The 20496-nt window shown below is 38.9% G+C and overlaps 2 protein-coding genes across 6 annotated transcripts; one reads left to right on the top strand and one right to left on the bottom strand.

Annotated features, from left to right (window-relative positions):
- Positions 1-529: 529 nt before the first annotated feature.
- On the bottom strand, positions 530-4745 carry mkrn2os.1 (MKRN2 opposite strand, tandem duplicate 1). 2 transcript variants are annotated; one of them, XM_047149320.2, is made up of 5 exons: positions 4454-4745; positions 4315-4361; positions 2439-2601; positions 1100-1166; positions 775-979 (listed from the first exon to the last, which is right to left on the bottom strand). In XM_047149320.2, exons 1-5 carry the CDS (start codon positions 4696-4698, stop codon positions 920-922), a joined length of 582 nt encoding a protein of 193 aa, XP_047005276.1. In that variant the 5' UTR covers positions 4699-4745; the 3' UTR covers positions 775-919. The 2 variants fall into 2 exon arrangements, with proteins under 2 accessions (XP_017306078.2, XP_047005276.1); XM_017450589.3 differs by lacking the exon at positions 1100-1166 and having other exon boundaries at positions 530-979; positions 4454-4741.
- mkrn2 (makorin, ring finger protein, 2) lies at positions 4426-19704 on the top strand. 4 transcript variants are annotated; one of them, XM_017450584.2, is made up of 8 exons: positions 4426-4541; positions 5863-5991; positions 6126-6286; positions 8902-9215; positions 10342-10556; positions 13098-13208; positions 15892-16036; positions 18779-19704. In XM_017450584.2, the coding sequence occupies exons 1-8, from the start codon at positions 4507-4509 to the stop codon at positions 18926-18928; spliced, it is 1260 nt and encodes a 419-aa protein (XP_017306073.1). In that variant the 5' UTR covers positions 4426-4506; the 3' UTR covers positions 18929-19704. The 4 variants fall into 4 exon arrangements, with proteins under 4 accessions (XP_017306073.1, XP_017306074.1, XP_017306075.1 ...); XM_017450585.2 differs by lacking the exon at positions 4426-4541 and adding an exon at positions 5042-5346; XM_017450586.2 differs by lacking the exon at positions 4426-4541 and adding an exon at positions 5042-5223.
- The last annotated feature ends 792 nt before the right edge of the window (positions 19705-20496 follow it).

Genomic DNA, 20496 nt, shown 5'->3' on the forward strand with positions numbered 1-20496 from the left:
TGGCATCAACAATATGAATCTATGAAACCAACCTGCCTTAGGTCAACAGTTCAGCCTGGTGTTGGCAGCGTAATGATGTGGGGAATTTTCTTGGAACACATCGAGCCCATTAATACCCATCGGGCATCATTTGATTGCTGCTACCAATTGCTTCCCTTTATGGCCACAATTTACTCACACGCCATACAGAGTTACGAAATCGAAATGTTTAATAAGTATTAATGTGCCATTTTTCATAATATTTCAAATAAAATAGAAATGCTTATTAAATCAATGCTTAGATTTCTTTTTGTTTTGCAATATTATATTCAAGGTTATGTAGCATTTAGGGAGAGAGAGTATTCAAATGTGATGCTTGCTCTACCATTTACCAATGGTTTGATAAAGACTCTGTTCCGTTAGGTTGGATTTCCTCGTCCAGATGTACTTTCAACAGAAAACCAACAACTAACTAGAAGTTTAAAGGAAGGTAAGAGGGACAGACGAGCATCACTGCCCCTTCCACCAAACAAGAACACAAGAACACTAGTCATTTCACCATATTTAATTTCTTTAAGGGCAAAAAAAAAAAAAGCATGCTCTCGATTTCCAATGTGGATTATATGAATAATAAGCCAACCACAGATCCATGTGGCAACAATGATTTCATACTGAAATTACTAGCAAATAACAAAAATGACATTACATTATTATTTACTACATAAGTAACAGTACATTTTAAAACTGTGAACCGAGACTGGGTTCACACGAGAGCAACTGAATTACAAGACCTTATTTATCAACAATGTAAAAGCCATGTTGTGCTATTTCTTCATACACCCTGATGTACATGGAGGCACGTTTCATTCGGGATAAAACATGGGCACTGGTGAACTCATTTCTGCTAAGAGGAGCTTTACTGTCCAGCGATCTCATGTGGTTAATGAATGTCAGGGCGAAGCCATAGCAACACGAGCCAAACTCCCTCTCCTCTTGGAATCTTAAAAAGCAAAAAACACAAACGGACATTTTTGTTTGTTCTTAATATGTTACGATGTGCACATACATATTTCTTGCTGAAATCCAAATCAATAAATGTAAATACTAATTCATTTTATACCACAGTGTTGTTGAGTGCTCGATTCTGATTGGTCAGAAGGTGTTGGTTAATTTTCTTTGAACAGCAGCTGTGAACATAGTGCAGCCCAGGTTTATATTAATGCACTCTGTCTGTTCTAACATGTTATCGTTTCTATACTACAACAACTTACTAACCAGCTCTTGTATAGCAGATGCTTAACATAACCGGATTTTTTAAATTATTTATTTATTCATTTTTTTTAAAAACATGTAATTAACGGTATGGTGAAGTTTTCCGTGCGACCTTTATTTAGCATTTTTAGAAGGAGTCTCCAGTGTCAGCACTTTCTAAGTCTGTTCCTTTAGCATTTATTCCTGCAATTTTTGGTTTCAAGGAAGAGAGGAAAAAAGAGAATTCGGTGAGGGAACGACTATTTATGGCTGTTATAAGAAAAGTGATAACAGGAGTGAACTTTTTCATGGAAGATCCGTAACATTAAATGTAAGTAAGAATGGTAAAAATATACAATGTGTCGTAAATTTTATTAGTGTTGGAAAATTGCTGTGGTGGGTTTTTTTTTTTTTTGAGAGCGTGCGTGTTTGTTTGTAATTTAATGCCATGCCAGCTATCATGGCTATTTTCATGACGGGAAACAGGTTAAAATGTCAAATTTACAAAAGGGACAAATTGGTTGATTATTTTCCTATGACAGCACACCCCATCGAGTATTTTATTCCTTACTTATTTCACTAAAGAATATTTATGATCTGAAGATTTCAATACAACACGGATGTACTACAAAAATAAATAAATAAATAAAAACCAGGCTCTAATATGCATATAATAAGAGAAGATGAAATGCACATTATTCATCTCAGGACTCCTATTCACAATATGCACATAATGAATATCCGTTCAACACACTTACTATTGCTTTCCTTTACTTTTCTACAACTGTATGCTATGATGTTATTTATAATCCCAGTGTTTTAATATCTACAGCATATATAACCAGAATGGGTTCATGGGTACCCTTTTGAGTCTGGTTCCTTTCAAGGTTTCTTCCCCATGTTTTCACAGGGAGTTTTTCCTTGCCAATGGCACCTCTGGCTTGCTCATTATGGATCTAAATCTACATCTGGATTTCTGTAAAGCTGCTTTGTGACAATGTCTATTGTTTAATTAAAAGCACAAAGAAATGTAATTGGATTATTTATAGTGATTGATCAGTCTATCACTCTCATTAGGAAATCTGCATGACACAGCAGCAACAGAAAACATTAAAAATCTATATACAATAAGCATAAAAAAACATCAAATTACTTTACATAAATATTTCGGTTAAAGAGATGGAAGATCAATAAAAAGTTTCACCCACCGTTCTGGAGTCCACACTGGGAGTGATGAAAAAAGGTTCAGTTCTTTATCCCATAACTGTGTTAGGTCTTGTCTATACGGTGGAACCAGTTGGATGGACACACACTGCTCCCATCCGTGTTCATCCCTCTGGACTCCTGCCAGCGTGTAGTTATAGACCAAACCTAAAGGTCAAAGTCTGTGCTGGTTATGAGATATTTGCATAACTACAGTAAATAGCCATAAAAAAGTCAAATTCAGTGTTGCCAACTTAGAGAAGCTGTTGCTGGATTTAGTGCCTTTTTAGACCCTTTTATCGACTTTTTTTTAAAAGTAAAATCTAATCACATTTGACTAGACGTTAGTGACTGTCATGCACTTGATATATGTTCCCAACAACCAATCACAGATTACCATTTTCCCCTAACAACCAACCACAGGTCACCATTTTAAGGATGCACCGAAAATGGCATTTTTGTTTTCTCGAAAGAGGAAAAAGCCTGAAAATATGAGCCGAAAATATATGCCGCCACTCTCCTCAGTGTTCGGCGCTCAGCTATCACTTTCGATCTAGCCGAAGGTTATCGTTGCATTGCAACATTACTAGATCTGCGATTTAAAGAACATTACTTTGACACGGAGAAAAAGCAGAGTGCACGGGAAACGATATAGGCAGAGCTGGAGGTGATGAATGCATCTGCTGAAGGATCGACGCGCAGCACAGAGCAATGTGTGCCAGAGAAACGGGTCTACAGGGTCTACAGGATCTACAGGAATGCGCCTTGATCCACAGCAGTGAAACAGCACAGCAGTTCCCCTAACAACCAATCACTGGTTACCATTTTCCCCTAACACCTGATTACTGATCACTATTTTCCCCTAACAACCAATGACTGATCACCATTTTCCCCTAACAACCAATGACTGATCACCATTTTCCCCTAACAACCGATCACTGATCACCATTTTCCCCTAACAACCAATGACTGATCACCATTTTCCCCTAACAACCGATCACTGATCACCATTTTCCCCTAACAACCAATCACTGATCACCATTTTCCCCTAACAACCAATGACTGATCACCATTTTCCCCTAACAACCAATCACTGGTTACCATTTTCCCCATAACAACCAATCACTGATCACCATTTTCCCCTAACAACCAATGACTGATCACCATTTTCCCCTAACAACCGATCACTGATCACCATTTTCCCCTAACAACCAATCACTGATCACCATTTTCCCCTAACAACCAATGACTGATCACCATTTTCCCCTAACAACCAATCACTGGTTACCATTTTCCCCATAACAACCAATCACTGATCACCATTTTCCCCTAACAACCAATCACTGATCACCATTTTCCCCTAACAACCAATGACTGATCACCATTTTCCCCTAACAACCAATCACTGATCACCATTGTTCGTCCACCCACATACTTCTTTATTCTTCATTTTTAAACTCTCTTCTTTGGAACTATTTATAAGTAATAAAGCATGCTATTCCACCTGTCAAAACATCCTTCCTGTTTATCTCACCACTACTCACTCTCACTGGTGCTTTAGTCTGCACTCTGGACAGAATTGTTAAAATATGTAAATAGTTTGTGTTGCCATGAACAAAAGACAACTTCTTTCTATAATACATAAGGTAACATGTATCATTTTCTACTCTTAAAACTCTAGTCTTCTCTGTTCTATTAAGTGTCTTTAGATCTTCACCTAACACGTTTTTATATTCCAAATAGTGATGATGCAATAAATATGGAAATCAGTAGCCTACATGACATCATCCGGCGACTCCTGGCGTTTTTTGAGCATGCATTTGCTAATTTCCCCTGAAACAAGTTGGCAACACTGGAGGTAATGAAGCACGCGCTCTTTACCTTTTGAGTCGGACAGTCCAACATGTAACTCCGTCTCGCGCCATTCTCTTAACCGGAAGAAAAACGCAGTGTGCGTAAGAAGTGTACAATTTCTCCCACATTTTACTGAATTAAGGTTTAGGTTGTGGGTTGAACTTACCCTAAATACCATGGTCCTTCGTTTGCGCCTAAAAGAAACGAGCACTGAGTTTCATGGCCGTTTGTGAAAGGAGAAGGAAGCGCCACAGGTGCGTCTAAAAGCCCAAGAACCAGAGCATTACGACAAACAGGGCACACATTTCTCTCAGCACTACATGCATTTTGTTGCTTTAACGTGACATCTAGTTTCGAAAAACTATAAATATCTTTCCCACAATGTCTGAACTTAACCACGGTTTTCTCCATTAAAGCCAGGCTGTATCCCAAACGACCCCCTACTGGCCAGGTATAGTGCACTACATAGAACGGACGAGCCATTGTTTAAAAATATTTACTTTTATTTGTTTATTATTTTTTTAAAACACATACATACTTCCTATTTTGGCGTAGCTTCCACACCAAGTGTTGCTCTATATAGTGAATTAACTGGAATACACAGGCTATATGTTTGTAAAACTGAAGGACAGTACAGACACGTAAAATCACGTCGTGTACGGCTCTGTCCCAAATTGCGCCCTAAACCCTGCCGTCCTACTCCAATGCTGTACGTTGATGACGTCATCTTGCGTAAGGGCGCAAGGACCTACAACGTGAATTTGGGACGGTACATGTAGCGACACAAACAGTGTATCGAAACCAAAACACCGAAAAGTTCAATTCGTTTTGTTAAAATCGAAAATAAAAGGCATTGTAAAATACAGATGTCGCAATTACACGATGGCCACGAAACAACAAACACTACGCTGCGCTTTTAACAGTGCGGAACCAACTGTGAGTTCGCTGTTGTAGTCGGCAGTAATCAGAGGTCGCACAAATAACCGTAAGAGAACAGGAAGAAAATATAAGCTGCGTATATATGAAATGAAACATGTCAACAAAGCAAGTCACCTGCAGGTAAAACTCGGTGAATCCTCAGGAGATATAGCTATATAGATATAGATATAAGACGAGTATTACACGACGGGAATAGTGTCACGTTTGACTTTGACGTTATACAAAAATGGTGCAGTGTTAGCTCACGGGCTAGCGACGTTTTCTCTGATAGTTTTGTTTATTTTCTGACTTGTTAGCAACAATGAACACACCGTATACGAGTCGTTTGCAGCGCCGTAACGTGATTTAAAATACATTAGGCAATGCTTGTGAGATATTTGTTCGGTATAGCTGTTCAGAGGAATGTCAAATTGCTCCATCCTCCCTATACGAGTGCACTACGTAGGGTCTGAGAGCGCGGTTTATACAGCCTTTGTAGTGCTCTGTATGGCTGATAGGGAGAGGACTGGAATGAGTTGTGCTGCGTGATGATGACACCTGGTTAACTAGGTCCGAGAACTTCAAAAATGTAGACCTGTATTCATCTGTATTATAACTGGATCATGTTTCCTTCTCTCCCTGTCTTTCTCTCTGCAGATATTTCCTTCATGGCGTATGTCGAGAGGGGAACAGGTGCATGTTTTCACACGATCTGGCAACCAGCAAACCTTCGACAATTTGTAAATTTTATCAGAAAGGTGTATGTGCTTATGGTGACCGGTGCAGGTAAGATTTCCAAGAAAGTTGCTGTAGGTTGAGGATTTCTATACTACACTACACTTCACTACACTTCGGTGTGATACGATTCGTTCTGATGTTCTCTGTGTACAGCTTGTTTTTTTTTATTATTATTATTTCAGATACGACCACATCAAGCCAGGTGGCCGTGGAGGTGGACCTCCCATGGATCACTCGAACAGAACCGGTAGTGCAGGAGCGTCCGTCTTGCCCTCCACAGGACCTGGACCTCCACCAAGCGCCACAAGAATCACTAAGAAACCAATCGTGCTGAGAGACAGAGGTATACCCAGTCAATGTACTTGTTTTGGGGTTTTTTTCCACCATCATTCATCTTTGTGGTATCTTGTGAAATTAGTTTCTGAATTTCTCTCTCGATTTGTGTACGTTATTATATTGGAGATATTTTTCTAAGTCTGTATTTGTAGAGAAATATCCATTTGTTTTGTTTGTTCCTGAGACCTGTTATTAAGAACTGGTGTATGTGGAAGATGATGCTTTTTCTTAAAACTTCTCATAACCTAATTATTACAACATTTACCTGAAAGTAAGATGTTAATGTCAAATTGTAATTCTGATTAATTAACATCTCCTACATGAAATACAATCCTTCTTCTTTCTTTTTTTTTAAGGAAAGCAGTTTAATTTTTGTTTCAGTGAGTAGTGATTACATAAATATACACCGATCAGCCATAACATTAAATCCACTTTGACGTGACGTGAATAACATTGAGTATGTCTTTACAATGGCATCTGTCAAGCAGTGGGATTTATTAGGCAGCAAGTGAACAGTCAGTTCTTGAAGTTGAGGTGTTGGAAGCAGTTGGAAAAATGAGCAAACATTTCAAAGCATCTGAGCAACTTTGACAAAGGACAAATTGTGATGGCTAGACGGCTGGGTCAGAGCATCTCCAAAACAGCAGGTCTTATGGGGTGTTCCTTGTATGCAGTGGTTTGTACCTACCAAATGTGTTCCAAGGAAGGACAGCCAGTGAATCAGTGACACAGTCATGGGGCACCCAAGGCTCATTGATGCATGTGGGGAGCGAAGGCTTTGTTTGTCTGGTCCGATCCCACAGAAGAGCTACTGTTGCACAAACTGCTGAAAAAGTTGATGCTGGCTATGATTGAAAGGTGACGGTACACACGGTGCATGACAGCTTGCTGTGTATGGAGCTGCATAACTGAGTGTCCATGCTGACCCCTGTCCACTGCTGAAAATGCCTACAGTACGAACGTGAGCATCAGAACTGGACCATGGAGCAATGGAAGAAGGTGGCCTGGTCTTATGAGTTATGTTTTCTTTTACATCATATGGATCATCAGAGAGTGTGCCACTTACCTGGGGAAGAGATGGCACCAGGATCCACAATGGGAAGAAGTCTTACCCGGTTAAGACAATACTCTGATTTAGAAACTAGCATGTAAACAGCAATTATTGATGACCTTAATCCGACTAAAGTCACACTCGAAGTAAACACCAACCGAATTAAGACGTCTTGAGTATTCCTGTTTTAGTCGTGTTATCGATGTGTATTACAGACATGTACTCACCTTAATCACACTATTAACGTCGTGTGGGAGTTTTCACCGCATTTTGCGACAGGACACGTACACAGACAGCAGCACTCAACCGTTTTATGGTGAACGAGAGCACGACTGCGTCCCAAACCGTGTACTTACCTAATACAGTATATAGTAGGCAAATACACATATTTCAGCTACCATACAGTAGGTAAGTACACAGTTTGGGACGCAGCCCACGGCTTCAAGCAGGCGTGTATTTGCACATATAGCATGACAAGTAATTACTGGCACTTGAAGTTTTCTTACAATTAAAAATAAAAACACCCAAAACTGTATACGGTCCCATAACGAAGACGAACCGTATGTCGATACGTGAAATTCTGGCGGGAACGTCGAGCGGCGTGGCATGGGGACGTAATGACGTGTGACCTTAATCGAACTATGTTCTATAACATATAAAACGGGAACATGAAATGAATATTCTAAAAGCAACTCATGTAAACACCTTAATCACAGTATGGTCTTATTCAGAATAAGGTCAGTGATTAGATTACTGTTGTCCATGTAAACATAATCAGTGTTGCAGACCAAGTACATCCATTCATGGCAACGGTTCACCCTAATAGCAGTGGCCTCTTTCAGCAGGAAAATGCCACACTGCAAAAATTGCTCAGGAATGGTTTGAGGAACATGACAAAGAGGTCAGGGTGTTGACGTTGATTTGCCTCCAAATTCCCCAGATCTCAATCCGATCGAGCGTCTTTGGGATGTACTGGACAAACAAGTCTGGTCCGTGGAGGCCCCACATCGCAACTTATAGGACTTAAAGGATCTGCTGCTAACGTCTTGGTGCCAGATACCACAGCACACCTTCAGAGATCTTGTGGAGTCCATGCTTCAATGGGTCAGAGCTGTTTTGGCGGCACAAGGGGGACGTAGACAATATTAGGCAGGTGGTTTTAATGTTTATGGCTAAGCAGTGTATGTAATAAATGGGCTTCTTTTAGAGACACAGACTGTAATGCTGAGAGGAAGGCAGAAGAATGAGGTTGTGCTGAAGGTTTTTTCACTAACCAAAGAGTTAAGACAGCCCAGACCAAATCTCTGAAACATTTCATTTAATGTGCTGCTATTTTGATCATTGTTGTGTGTGTGTGTGTGTGTGTGTGTGTGTGTGTGTGTGTATATATATATATATAATATAATATAATATATATATATATAATATCTTTTCTTTTTTTTTTCCAATTTTGCCTCATTCACTTTTTAAAGCAGCATCACTATATGTCATTAAAATATTTTGTCCCTGACGACCTTTTTTGGACTATTTGTTTTTAATAATTCTGAAATAATTATACTCTTGTGTTGTAGCTTTAGGCAGTGACAGTCGAGGGCAGCCGTACAGTGGAGAAAGTGCAGAGCTTCTGGATTGCTTGGATTACAGAGACATCTCTCAGGTCAAACCTCATAGCTACCTGGATGCCATCCGCTCAGGGCTGGAGAGTTCAGCCACAGCCAGCCCATACCCAGACCTATCCCATCAGGCCTTGCTTTGCCCTTACGCGGCTGCTGGCCAGTGTCACTATGGCGACACATGTCCGTATCTCCATGGCGACATGTGTGAAATTTGCAGGTTGCAGGTCTTGCACCCGCATGACCCAGTGCAGAGGGCAGCACATGAGAAGGTGAGAGACAGCGTGTATTTCTGATGTGTTTGTTGTTGTTGTTGTCCCACATCATATATTTATTTGTCTTTGTCTTAGCCCTTTACTTTTGACATTAGGTTTGAGTGGATAAAAATGTAAATAAAAGTTATTTCAATATACCAAATATATCTTGATCTAATCTATTATCAATATAAATTATATTTATGGAAATAAATGCATCATGGAGGCAGGGAATGTTACAGACACTAAAATCAACTTTTACCAAAGCTAAAATATATCATTGTACTGTTTATTAACAGTTTGTGAAACAACGACTCGTCGTATTGCGAAACTTTTAGTTAAAATTTAAAATAAACCGCTTCAGTCCATACAGTCGATGGCATGGGTTTGCATAGCCTGGTTGGACTCCACACATTTCAAGTTATCATGCGCTTCCTGTGTTAAGTCAATTAGGGTATCTACTTTATTTCCTGAATTAAGAGGTCATTTCAAAATAATAACCAAGAGAGATTTATCTCTGCATTTTGTTACTGCATCAGATTTTCAGTGGGTTGATGGTTTACATGCACCATGTTAGTATTTAGTGGCATTGCCTTATAATTGTTTGAACTTGAACCAATCACTTGGTAGCCCTTCCACAAACTTCTCTCAATACTTACAATACCAGAATGTTTGTTCATTCCTCCTGCCAGAACTTTCTGGCTGATGTCTTAAGATGTTGCTTCAGTATTTCTAGATAATCCTCCTTCTTCAGGATGCCATCTATTGTCTGAAGTACCCCAGTCACGTTCCAGTAAAACACTCCCACAACGTGATGCTGCCATCCCCATGCTTCACAGTTGGGTTGGTGTTCTTCAGATTAAGAGCCTCACCCTTTTTCCTCTATAGTCAGTGCTGATCGTTATGGCCAAACATTTCTTCTTTTCTTTTTTTTTTGTCTCATTAGACCAAAGAACATTCCTCCAAAAGGCTGCAAACTTCAGTCTGGCCTTTTTTATGTCGGTAAACTCAAGCTGTGAAATCAGTGGGGTTGAGAAAAACTGATACTCAATATCTTTAGTCTAGGTGTATGTTTAATTTTTGGGCCTCAGCTGTAGTTGTTGAATTTATCAGATCATCTGAGATTGATGCTCTTCCTCTGCAGGTGTGTATGACCGCATTTGAGAAGGACATGGAGCAGGCGTTTGCGGTGCAGCAGAGCCAGGAGAAAGTGTGCAGTATCTGCATGGAGGTGGTGTATGAGAAGGCGTCTCCGTCCGAACGGCGCTTCGGCATCCTGTCCAGCTGCTGCCACACCTACTGCCTCAGCTGCATCCGCCAGTGGCGCTGCGCCAAGCAGTTTGACAACAAGATCATCAAGTAAGTAACCCCATCTGAGGAACATCATTAGAGGCAAGGCAGTTTTTCAAAACCTGATGATCTCCTTATCAATATGAAGCCATTTTGAGATTCTGTAAACTGAGTGAATGATGACGGGAACTTCCGGGTGTGTGCAGGAATATACAGAATTATTGAGTAATATTGTAGAACAGTTACTTACACAAAAAGCACCCTATGGTCTGAAGTAGGTTACACAAACTACATTGCAACCAGAATAAAAAATGATGTTTAAAAAAAATCATTGTAATTTGTGACAGTTTTTTTTTTTTTTTTTAAACACAGTCACCCCCACGTCTATGCGTGGCTTGTACCAGTTTCGTGTTCTTTAATATTTAATAGAGAGCATTTAATAGAGAGCAGTATCAGCAAGCGTGGTCAAAAATGAGAGCAATGTACTGTGAATTATGATTACACAAATGTATTCCTAAGTGTGGTGAGGTGGAACAAGCGTGCAAAGAAACTGTTGTGCACTGAGTCATGCACACTTCCTTTTCCTCGGATCTAACAATACAAGTTAATTAAAGGACCCAAGGCCTTTAAAAAAAAAAAAAAAAAAAAAATGAATTCTTCATCTTTATTCTATTAGTACTGCAACAATTTGTGTTTAAATAGAAAGTTAAATAAAAAATGAGTGATTTGAGAGGGTTTTTTTAACCACATCCTTTTATAAAGTTACTATTAAAAAAAAAAAAAAAAAAGGCCTTCACCCCAATAACCCGTTCTCACAGTACATTTCCATCCTATTCTGCCAGTGGAATGGAAAGCGACTTAGCAGACTTTTTCAATCAGTATAAATGAATGAATACTTTTATCACCGCAGGTCTGGTATAAGATTAGTCAGGACACTGTTGGGTTTCTGTGTGTAGAGAGTATCGGGACTCTGTGTTTAGCTGCTGCTGAGCAGCTAAGGGAATGGGAAAGGGGAGGGGTGTGAGCCCCCTGCTGGGCAATCAATTCACACCGCTCCACAATAACATTGGTACAGAAATGGAAAGCTTTTTTGATAGTAAAACACTGTGTACAACTGCCACAATAACATTATAATATTTAAACCTAGTAGGCTAGATTAAAAAAAGAAAAGAAATAAAGCCTTGAGTGTCTACTTTCATATCACAAATAAATTCAGTACTGAACACACACACCCAAAACAGGCGGAAATCCCATTTCCTCTTTCTGCACCAGCACCCCTGCTCAGTTTAACAGTTTACCCCCCAGTTATTTTCCACACAGTTACCTCCAAAAATATGATCGTTACTGGTACAGGCCAAGTGGAAAGTCATGATTGCTGGTGTACAAGTGCTGGATGACAGGCTGTCCACACCAAGGCAACATTCTCTCATTTCATCATTATGTCAGTTTGTTTGTTTTATTTTCTTCTCCTTTCTGGAATGTAGAACCTAAGCAAAGTGGAACCATATGAAGCGGCAGACTGATAAAAATGAGAGATGCATTTATTCAGAACAGGTCCCCTCAGAAGCTTATCTGATTTAGATACACTCGTATTTCTTTTAGCATAAAAAATGGCTATGGAGTCAAATTCAGGACTTGATTGTGAGAGAAAAAGGCAGTATGATACACATGCAAGGTCTTACATATTTATTTATTACATATATATTTACATATTTTCGACAAAGCTCAGGAATTTATAGATTTTTTTTTTATTTGCACTTTTTCTTTGTGTTCACTTTTTGCTTGAGCCACTGCTTAAAACGATTGGAAGACATTCGACAGCCATCATTGGCTACTAACTTTACTACACTTTCATGGATTCGACTAGTTACCACTAACCAGAAAAAATTATTTTAAATAAACCGGAGTTGGAAATGTAAACAAACCTAGCATTAATTAATACTAATTACCTAGCATTTCATATTTTGCAGTAATTTCCGTTTATTTATTTGTAGGATTTATTTTGAGTGCAAACCTTAAGACGGTTCTTCAAAGTATGAATTATTATTATTATTATTATTATTATTATTGCTGTTGTTTTTTGTTGTTGTTGATTCTAATGACGCAAAAGAAGTAAATCAGCATGGTTAACTATTTAAAGAATCATTTTATTGCTGTTACTGTAAGCGATCGACCGATATTGGCTTTTACTGATACCGATAACGAAGTTGCGCAGTACCTGCTGATAACCAATTTTTAATGTTAAAAATAGTTTTAGTTTTTAATATTGTAGTTTTTTATATTAATACTGAGTGAAAATATAACAAAGTAAAAAGTTGCTGAACTTTATTAAACAAATCAACAGTACTGACTGTACCATGAAAATGTACTGTACTTTTAAAAATGAAGTAAAGCTCTGTATATACGTATGTGTGTATGAGAGAGTGTGTGTGTGTGTGTGTGTGTGTGTTTATATATTATTTATATATATATATATATATATATATATATATAATATATATGTGTGTGTGTGTGTGTGTGTATGTATGTATATATCTCGGCAAAACCGATCAAACGGTCGAGCTCTAGTTATCATCATAGTGTAAAGCTCATGCTTGGTGTGATGTGCAGGTCTTGTCCAGAATGCCGAGTGGTGTCCGAGTTCGTTATTCCCAGCATGTACTGGGTGGAAGATCAGGAGGAAAAGAATCGTCTCATTGAAGAGTTCAAATCTGGAGTCAGGTGAGAAACTAAAAGCGTAATCCTCATTTTTCATGACTACAATAGTGCCTTCCCACTGGACAGTGGAGTACAGTAAGGTAAGGAATCTGTGATCCAACATGTGCTGTAACTAAGCACCCTTGCTGAGTTTTATTATCTTCTTGTTACCAGAGTACCAAGTGTACCAAACATTGACATTTGTGTGGAGCTATAAATACCGCAGACTATCACTTGATCAGACGCCATGGTCACAGAATATTTATGAGTTGCCACTTGAGTCAGACAACAAAAAAAACACAGTAGCTAGAATGATGAACAGCAATTATCAGTTGCTGCATAGTGTCTGTTTGCCAAAGTTAAATATTCTTTCCATTTGCCCATTTTAGCACCTTTATGAGGTTGCACGCTAATAAATGTCATGTTTCAGATTTGTTTTTGTTTTTCTTGCCATTGGTGCTTCATCTTTACAGTATCTCACAAAACTGAGTACACCCCTCACATTTTTGAAAATAGGCCATCTTTATGTAGAGCAACAATTCTTTTTTTCAGATCCTCAGAGAGTTCTTTGCCATGAGGTGTAATGTTAAACTTCCAGTGACCAGTATGAGGGAGTGTGAGAGCGATGACACCAAATTTAACACACCTGCTCCCCATTCGCACCTGAGACCTTGTAACACTAACAAGTCACATGACACCGGGGAGGGAAAATGGCTAACTGGGCCCAATGTGGACATTTTCACTTAGGGGTGTACTCACTTTTGTTGCCAGCGGTTTAGACATTAATGGCTGTGAGTTGAGTTATTTTGAGGGGACGGTAAATTTACACTGTTACACAAGCTGTACACTCATTACTTTACATTGTAGCAGTGTCATTTCTTCAGTGCTGTCACATGAAAAGTTATCAAATATTTACAAAAATGTGAGGGGTGTACTGACTTTTGTGAGATACTGTGAATCCCAAATTGCCTCCTCTTCACTACATATGCTCACTATTAGGTAGGGTAAAACAGTGGTATTGTAGAATGTGTGTCCTGCCACAGAAATATGCGATACCTCGAGTTAGATTTTTTTTATTGTAGTTTAATATTCTCTGAAAGGTTGCACACACCATTGAGTGCACTTTCACTTCATTTCTCTATTTGCATGTGCAACAAACTTTCTGTAACAGGCCACAGTGCCACAAATACATTTTTGACATAAAGATTTTTGAACAACTGATCGCTTTATAAAATATGTAAATGACTTTTGAAGTTCAAGGTAATATGTTACTGAGGCCCAACACAAGTCACCCCACTTCCTTCAGAAAACTTTCACATCTACTGTTATCCGGTTCTTTAATTAGGTTCTTTCTTTTCACACCAGAACTGTCTCAATTAGTGGTAGGAAATAGGACAAAAATATCATATCTTAACCTGAAGAAATTTTCCACGTATGTTCTAAGAAACACAATAGGTTGGTTTCTAGGTAACTGCCAACAAAACAAAATTAGCAAAAAAAAAAAAAAAAAAACAGGGGAAAACATTTAGTTAAATATTCTGGTTTAATGGCGACAAAAAATGTTTAACGTCAAATATTTGCAAGATATTTTATAAAGATCAGTTTGTAATTGTTATTAAAAAAATTTTTATAAAGTATACAATAATACCTGTGATTATTTTATAATGTAATTATAATGTACCACAATATCAATATTATTTCATAATATTGCCCAGGTATAGTCACAGTGCAGGGTTTGTTAGTTTTGTTGTTGTTTTTTTTCCATCATCTCTGAGTGATGGGGCAAATGCTTTTCTGTTGTGCCACTCGGGAGTCCCACAGTGATGTTTTAGTTAAACTTTTGTGTGGTGAAGTGTAAATGACATGACGTGCAGCCCCATGAATTCGATTCAATTCAGCTTTATTTGTATAGCGCTTTTAACAATGGGCATTATCACAAAGCAGCTTTACAGAAACATATAAGTTCAGGATATACATTTTCAGTTTATATATTTATCCTTAATAAGCAAGCCAGAGGTGACAGTAGCAAGGAAAAACTCTCTGAGACGAGACGAGGAAGAAACCTCGAGAGGAACCCAATTCAAAAGGCAACCCATCCTCATCTGGGTGATGACTAATCATTAATTCCCTTCTGTAACTGTGCATTACATGGTCAAAAAGTGCAGCTGTGTAACCAGGAAATCCATTCTAGTTTTCACATGAAGTCTGTGTTGTTGAAGTTATGAACTGTTCAGTGATGGAGAATTGACTGAAAGGCTGTTCGTATCAGGTGCCATCCAAAGACGACATCATGGTTTTTAAGTGGTGCCATCCTCAGAAATCTTATTGAACCTTGGCTGTCCATGTGGGGCCATCCTCAGCAACATCGAGTGATTTCCAAGTGAAATGTCAAAGGTTAACAGGCCAGTCCTTAGAAGTCTGCTATAGGCTACCCTACAGTGCAGGTTATGAACTGCTTTTGATCTTGCTGAAGCACTAAATAATTGAAAAATATCCTTTGCTGAAGAAGCTAGGGCTAGCAGAGTCCAGGTTGGGTTTTTTCCTGTCATAGGTTTATCATCATCATTCCCCCAGTGGGCATTTTTTATTATTATTATTATTATTATTATTATTATTATTATTATTTTGGTTTTTTTTAAATGTGTGTATTTACACTTGCTTGGTGTAATGCTTTCTCCCCACTGAAACTGCTCCATGTGTTTCGCAGTAAAAAACCATGCAAGTATTTTGACCAGGGAAGAGGAACGTGTCCGTTCGGAGGGAAATGTTTCTACATGCACGCCTACCCCGATGGAACACGGGCTGAACCGGACAAGCCTCGAAAGCAGCTCAGCTCAGAAGGAAACGTTCGGGTAACACTTCTAATTAAACACTACTAACTACATTATTCACAGTAGTATTAGTTAAACAGTGCTTTACTGATGAACATGGGATTTCTCAGACTCGCATATAAAACAACCTACGTACTGAAATAAGCACATGGAAACAGTTACGTAATTCTCAAATCAGGGCAGAAGTTCACTGCGCATGTCATGGCCGAGAGCGCTCAATTGCACTTTACAAATGAACTGCATTCGGTGAGTAGTAAGCGCCCCCTAGTGCTGTGCATGTTTATTACTTCAAACTAGCATTGCATTCATGAATGGTGTTTTCATAGACAAATTAACAGACTGCACTGTTTAATGCTCAATTCTGATTGGTCAGAAGATGCTGATTAATCTTCTACAACTGCAGGTCTGCCAATAAAGCCCTCTGCAAGGGTTATATTAATGCTCTTGTTCTAATTCATTATCTTTTATATAGTAACGACTCGCACAGGGACTTGTACGACAGGTACGACAGACGCTCCACATAAAAATGTGTGTAATCGATGATATGGCGACGTAGTCCATGAGGAGACATTTGCTTTACGAATTCAGCCGGTTTTCTCGGCTGACCGATATATCGGTCTAGCCGTAAATGTTACATCTGTATCATTACCGCAGCCTATTCTGACACAGATGGTCGTCTGAACCCCTTCCAAGCGACTCAAATCAAATGAGTCAATACACAAAGCACAAGGGAATGCAAAGTGTTTCATCTAAACACTAAAACAGGCCACAACATCTCCTCAGTGTGAAGCAGTTAAACAGTTAGTGTGAAAGAACACTAGAATCAGTACTCAGTCAGTCACAGCTCGTTCCTTTGATTTTAGGTGGTGTATGAGAGTCGTGGACATTTTTGCATTTATGGTGTCCATGATATCAGGGTTCTGAAGTAGTGTAGAGTATAAAAGCACTCGAAGCATCCAATCCAATTTTATATCCAACCTAAATAGATGGTTTAAAATAGTGTGCTTTAAAACGAGTGGGAATGATTTACAAGGTGAAGCTTGGTGCTTCCTTTCTAACGCTGTTTTATTGCACTTATTTAAGTGACTCGGTGTGCTGATACACGTCTGGTTCACTCGAGCCTCAGGCCTGAGCTAAGAATAACAGGCATGATGGAAGCTGCCGGTCCTAGTGAAGGCATCGTGGCTTCATTCCCATCTCCAATGTCAAATCAAAACCGCTCTGTATCAAATCTTTCAAACATCAGATAACACATTCTCCAGTCACCTCAAATGATTTAAACATGCAGTTTGCAGAGTGCTCAAAGTCCCCGTGAAATCAAAAGGGAAGTTTTGTGGCTTTTAGTACGAATGTTCTAAGCAGCTAGTGTGCTCCAAAGCATTGATAATATTCGCATTTAGAAGATGTATGCATTCAAAATGTACAGTCTCTCTCTACCATCAGTACGGATCAACAGTTTTGTTGATTCTGCACTTCAGCTTCTCATCAGATTTTCTGTCCAATCAAATGCTCTCTAGAATCTGAAGCGTCCCGCTCCTTATATGAAAATCGCCGCAGTTGCCGTTGTCGAGCGAGAGAAATCATATCAGCAAGCATGGGTCGTAAATGTGTCTTTGGCTGTTGGAACGTGCTCGTTTTATTCAGTTTTCCAGTCCTAAGAAGGAAACAGCTTGAATTTGTTCTCTTTCAATTCTTTCTCAAGTGCGGCTTAGCCCGGGTTTAACATAGCCCGTGAGGTAAGCTAAACGCAATTGGCTATTTAAAAGGGGGGAGGAGCCACTCAGTATGTCTTACCCCGTCTTCCTGTTTTAATGGAAATTGTCAACACGTCGAATAACGCTGCACTTCAGGGACCTTTAACTGGTGTCTACAAGTTGTTGTTGTTATTATTATTATTATCTTCAGTGCAAAACATAATTGACAAGACACCAAAGCTTTTTGTGGCTCATCATGTACATTTGGGACAGCGGTGGTTCATCCATAGGAGCAGGTGGGGCAGAGCCCAGCTGTATACTGTATATCAGCTGTTCAACAAATGTTCATTTTCATCAAGACATCATTCAGAAGTCTATACCTTTTTATAAGTTTTGCTGAAGTATTATTTACTTCTTTTGAGTGACCAAAAATGTTTGTTTTACAGATATAAGGCAAGGTTTCATAGAGTAATATTTAAGCCTTTCTAGATGTTTCGCAGTCATGTGGCGTGAATGCTCACTGCCACATTTAGCACCAATGGAGCTATTGTTGCTCACATTTTGAACCAGTAAATAGTTAATAAAGGCCTGTTGGGGCAAGAATCATGCTGCCCCATGCTCACGCTGTGTGTGTATAAATGCAGTAGCGAGCAGTGGAAAGGACTGTTACTTACCTCTTCTGTGTTCATCTCACACTGTGACAATGGCGACATGACATCTATTTAGTCCATAGTTTTCAGTCCTTTCCCTGATTAAGGATGAAAAGTTGTGATTAGCAAATTTAACCTTCACTGTTCTCTAGCTAAGAAGGTTGTTAATGTGTATTTGGTGTGCAATTTCCAGCAAACAGGACCATCCTAATTGCACCAGTTGCTTATAAAATCATAAAGCTAGGATCGCAAAACCTGCTCAACGTAATGAACTAAATATCTTTATAAAAGAGGCAAATTAAAAACGAGGCGGCAGAGTTCTGTCCGAGATGTGTCAGGCTGTGCTGTATATTAAAGAGATGAGACCGATTAATGTAGTAATAATTATTTCTTTATTTTTGCTTTCTGTTTCTGTCAAGTTCTTGAATTCTGTACGTCTGTGGGATTTCATCGAGGAACGAGAGCATCGTGCGGTTCCACAGTACGAAGACGAGGTCAACGACCTGGGCGAACTCTTCATGCAGCTCTCTGGCGCCGGAGAAGAAAGTGGGACATCAGCATCACCCTGATCTCTTCAGCTTACACACACTCGCAGACCTGTAGGCCGACCACGGCAAGCCATGGTTTCATAACTTTGGTAACTGTGTATGTAATCCGGGCAATAAAAATGTACTCACTGGTAAACATTTCCCTGTTTATGGCTCGACATGGTTTTCTTAAAAAAAAAAAAAAACAAAACTACTTTTTACCTGTGGTACATTTTTTGTGGTATATTACACTATGTTTATCATGAAAATATTTAAAGGCACATGTATTGTTTGTGTAAGCTGCTATATTTTCCTGAGGTGTGTTTAGAATTTTGCAGGATTGAACAGATTTTTAATATGTCCAAAGAAAATTAGCCGTCAAATAATAAAAGAAAAAAAAGGACTGCAAAAACCTGCTGGCACACCATAAACACACTCAAGTAGTGTGAGTGTTAAACAAGTATCGTGTATTATTTTTAAAAATATATATACTGTAATTGTTGCACTTAGATCCATTTACACAGACACAACAACTCTATCTTTGAGAAACATATTGGCAGTTTTTAGGACCGTTTAGATCGAACTACATGCTGTTGATGTCAATACTAGAAAAGGTTTAAGTCTGTACCATCATGTGCACACAAGGCTCGAAGGTATAGTCAGGTAGAAACGTCCCTCTACTACCAATTAGTGTTTCTCAAAAGCTGATACAGTAGTTTATCCATGTTGTTTGAGTTATTTATTTAAAACTGAGGCAGATATTAGTTGTTTGAGATCCTAGAATGAAATAAAAAAAAATTAAAAATTTAAAAAGATTACCTGAATGTCCTGTATGCTTCTTGTTCAAGTATTGTGACAGCATATACGTATTATTGTGAAAGTAATACGTACACCCCATGGAAATTGTAGGCTTTTTTTTTTTGTACATATTTGGACAAGCAAACAGTTGATCCTCTTTGAAACGGTGCCTATTAATAAAGGTGATTATCAAATAGCACATAAAACTGGCATTTTGTAGTAATTTTCACAATTTAAATGAACAAAAAAGAAACAGATCAGTCATATAGAAAAAAGTAAGTACACGCCTTCAAATCCATAAAATTAGAAGCAGGTCTTCAAGATTGGGTGCCAGTGAGTGGAACTTGTCTTATTTATACCTCTCTCGTATCTAGTGTCTGGTGTTCACTTTGCTGTTAAGGTGTGTGGTGTCATCGTGCCGGAGTCTGGCAAGGGATCTAAAAAGATCTTCAAATTATTTGAAATACATCATTCCACTGTATGGAAAATAATCTACCAATGGAGTGGATTTCAAACGTCTGCCAATTTGTCCAGGACTGGCTGTCTGATGCAAAAAAGAAGTCTCCAAGAACCCCAAAATTTCATCACAGGATCTGCAAGTAGGTCTTGCAGCTAATGGTGTCAAAGTGCACGCTTCTACAGTCAGAAAGAGATTGTACAATTTTGACCTGCATGGGAGGCGTGCCAGGAAAAAGCCTTTTCAAGACTACAGTTTGCCAGTGATCATATAGACAAAGACCAGGCCTTTTGGAATAATGAGCTCTGGACAGATGAATCAAAGATAGAGTTGTTTGGCCACAGTAACAGCAGAC

This window comes from Ictalurus punctatus, chromosome 21, assembly GCF_001660625.3.
Source record: "Ictalurus punctatus breed USDA103 chromosome 21, Coco_2.0, whole genome shotgun sequence".
NCBI lineage: Eukaryota > Metazoa > Chordata > Actinopteri > Siluriformes > Ictaluridae > Ictalurus > Ictalurus punctatus.

Excerpts from the sequence above, each read along its gene's own strand:
- mkrn2 (XM_017450584.2), top strand. The coding sequence starts at position 4,507 with ATGGCCGTTTGTGAAAGGAGAAGGAAGCGCCACAG. Across the intron at positions 5,992-6,125 it reads GCTTATGGTGACCGGTGCAG|ATACGACCACATCAAGCCAG; the intron begins GTAAGATTTCCA and ends TTATTATTTCAG. Across the intron at positions 16,037-18,778 it reads GCTCAGAAGGAAACGTTCGG|TTCTTGAATTCTGTACGTCT; the intron begins GTAACACTTCTA and ends GTTTCTGTCAAG.
- mkrn2os.1 (XM_017450589.3), bottom strand. The coding sequence starts at position 4,698 with ATGGAGAAAACCGTGGTTAAGTTCAGACATTGTGGGAAAGATATTTAT. Across the intron at positions 2,602-4,314 it reads TGGACTGTCCGACTCAAAAG|GTTTGGTCTATAACTACACG; the intron begins GTAAAGAGCGCG and ends TTTGACCTTTAG. Across the intron at positions 980-2,438 it reads CCAGTGTGGACTCCAGAACG|ATTCCAAGAGGAGAGGGAGT; the intron begins GTGGGTGAAACT and ends TTGCTTTTTAAG.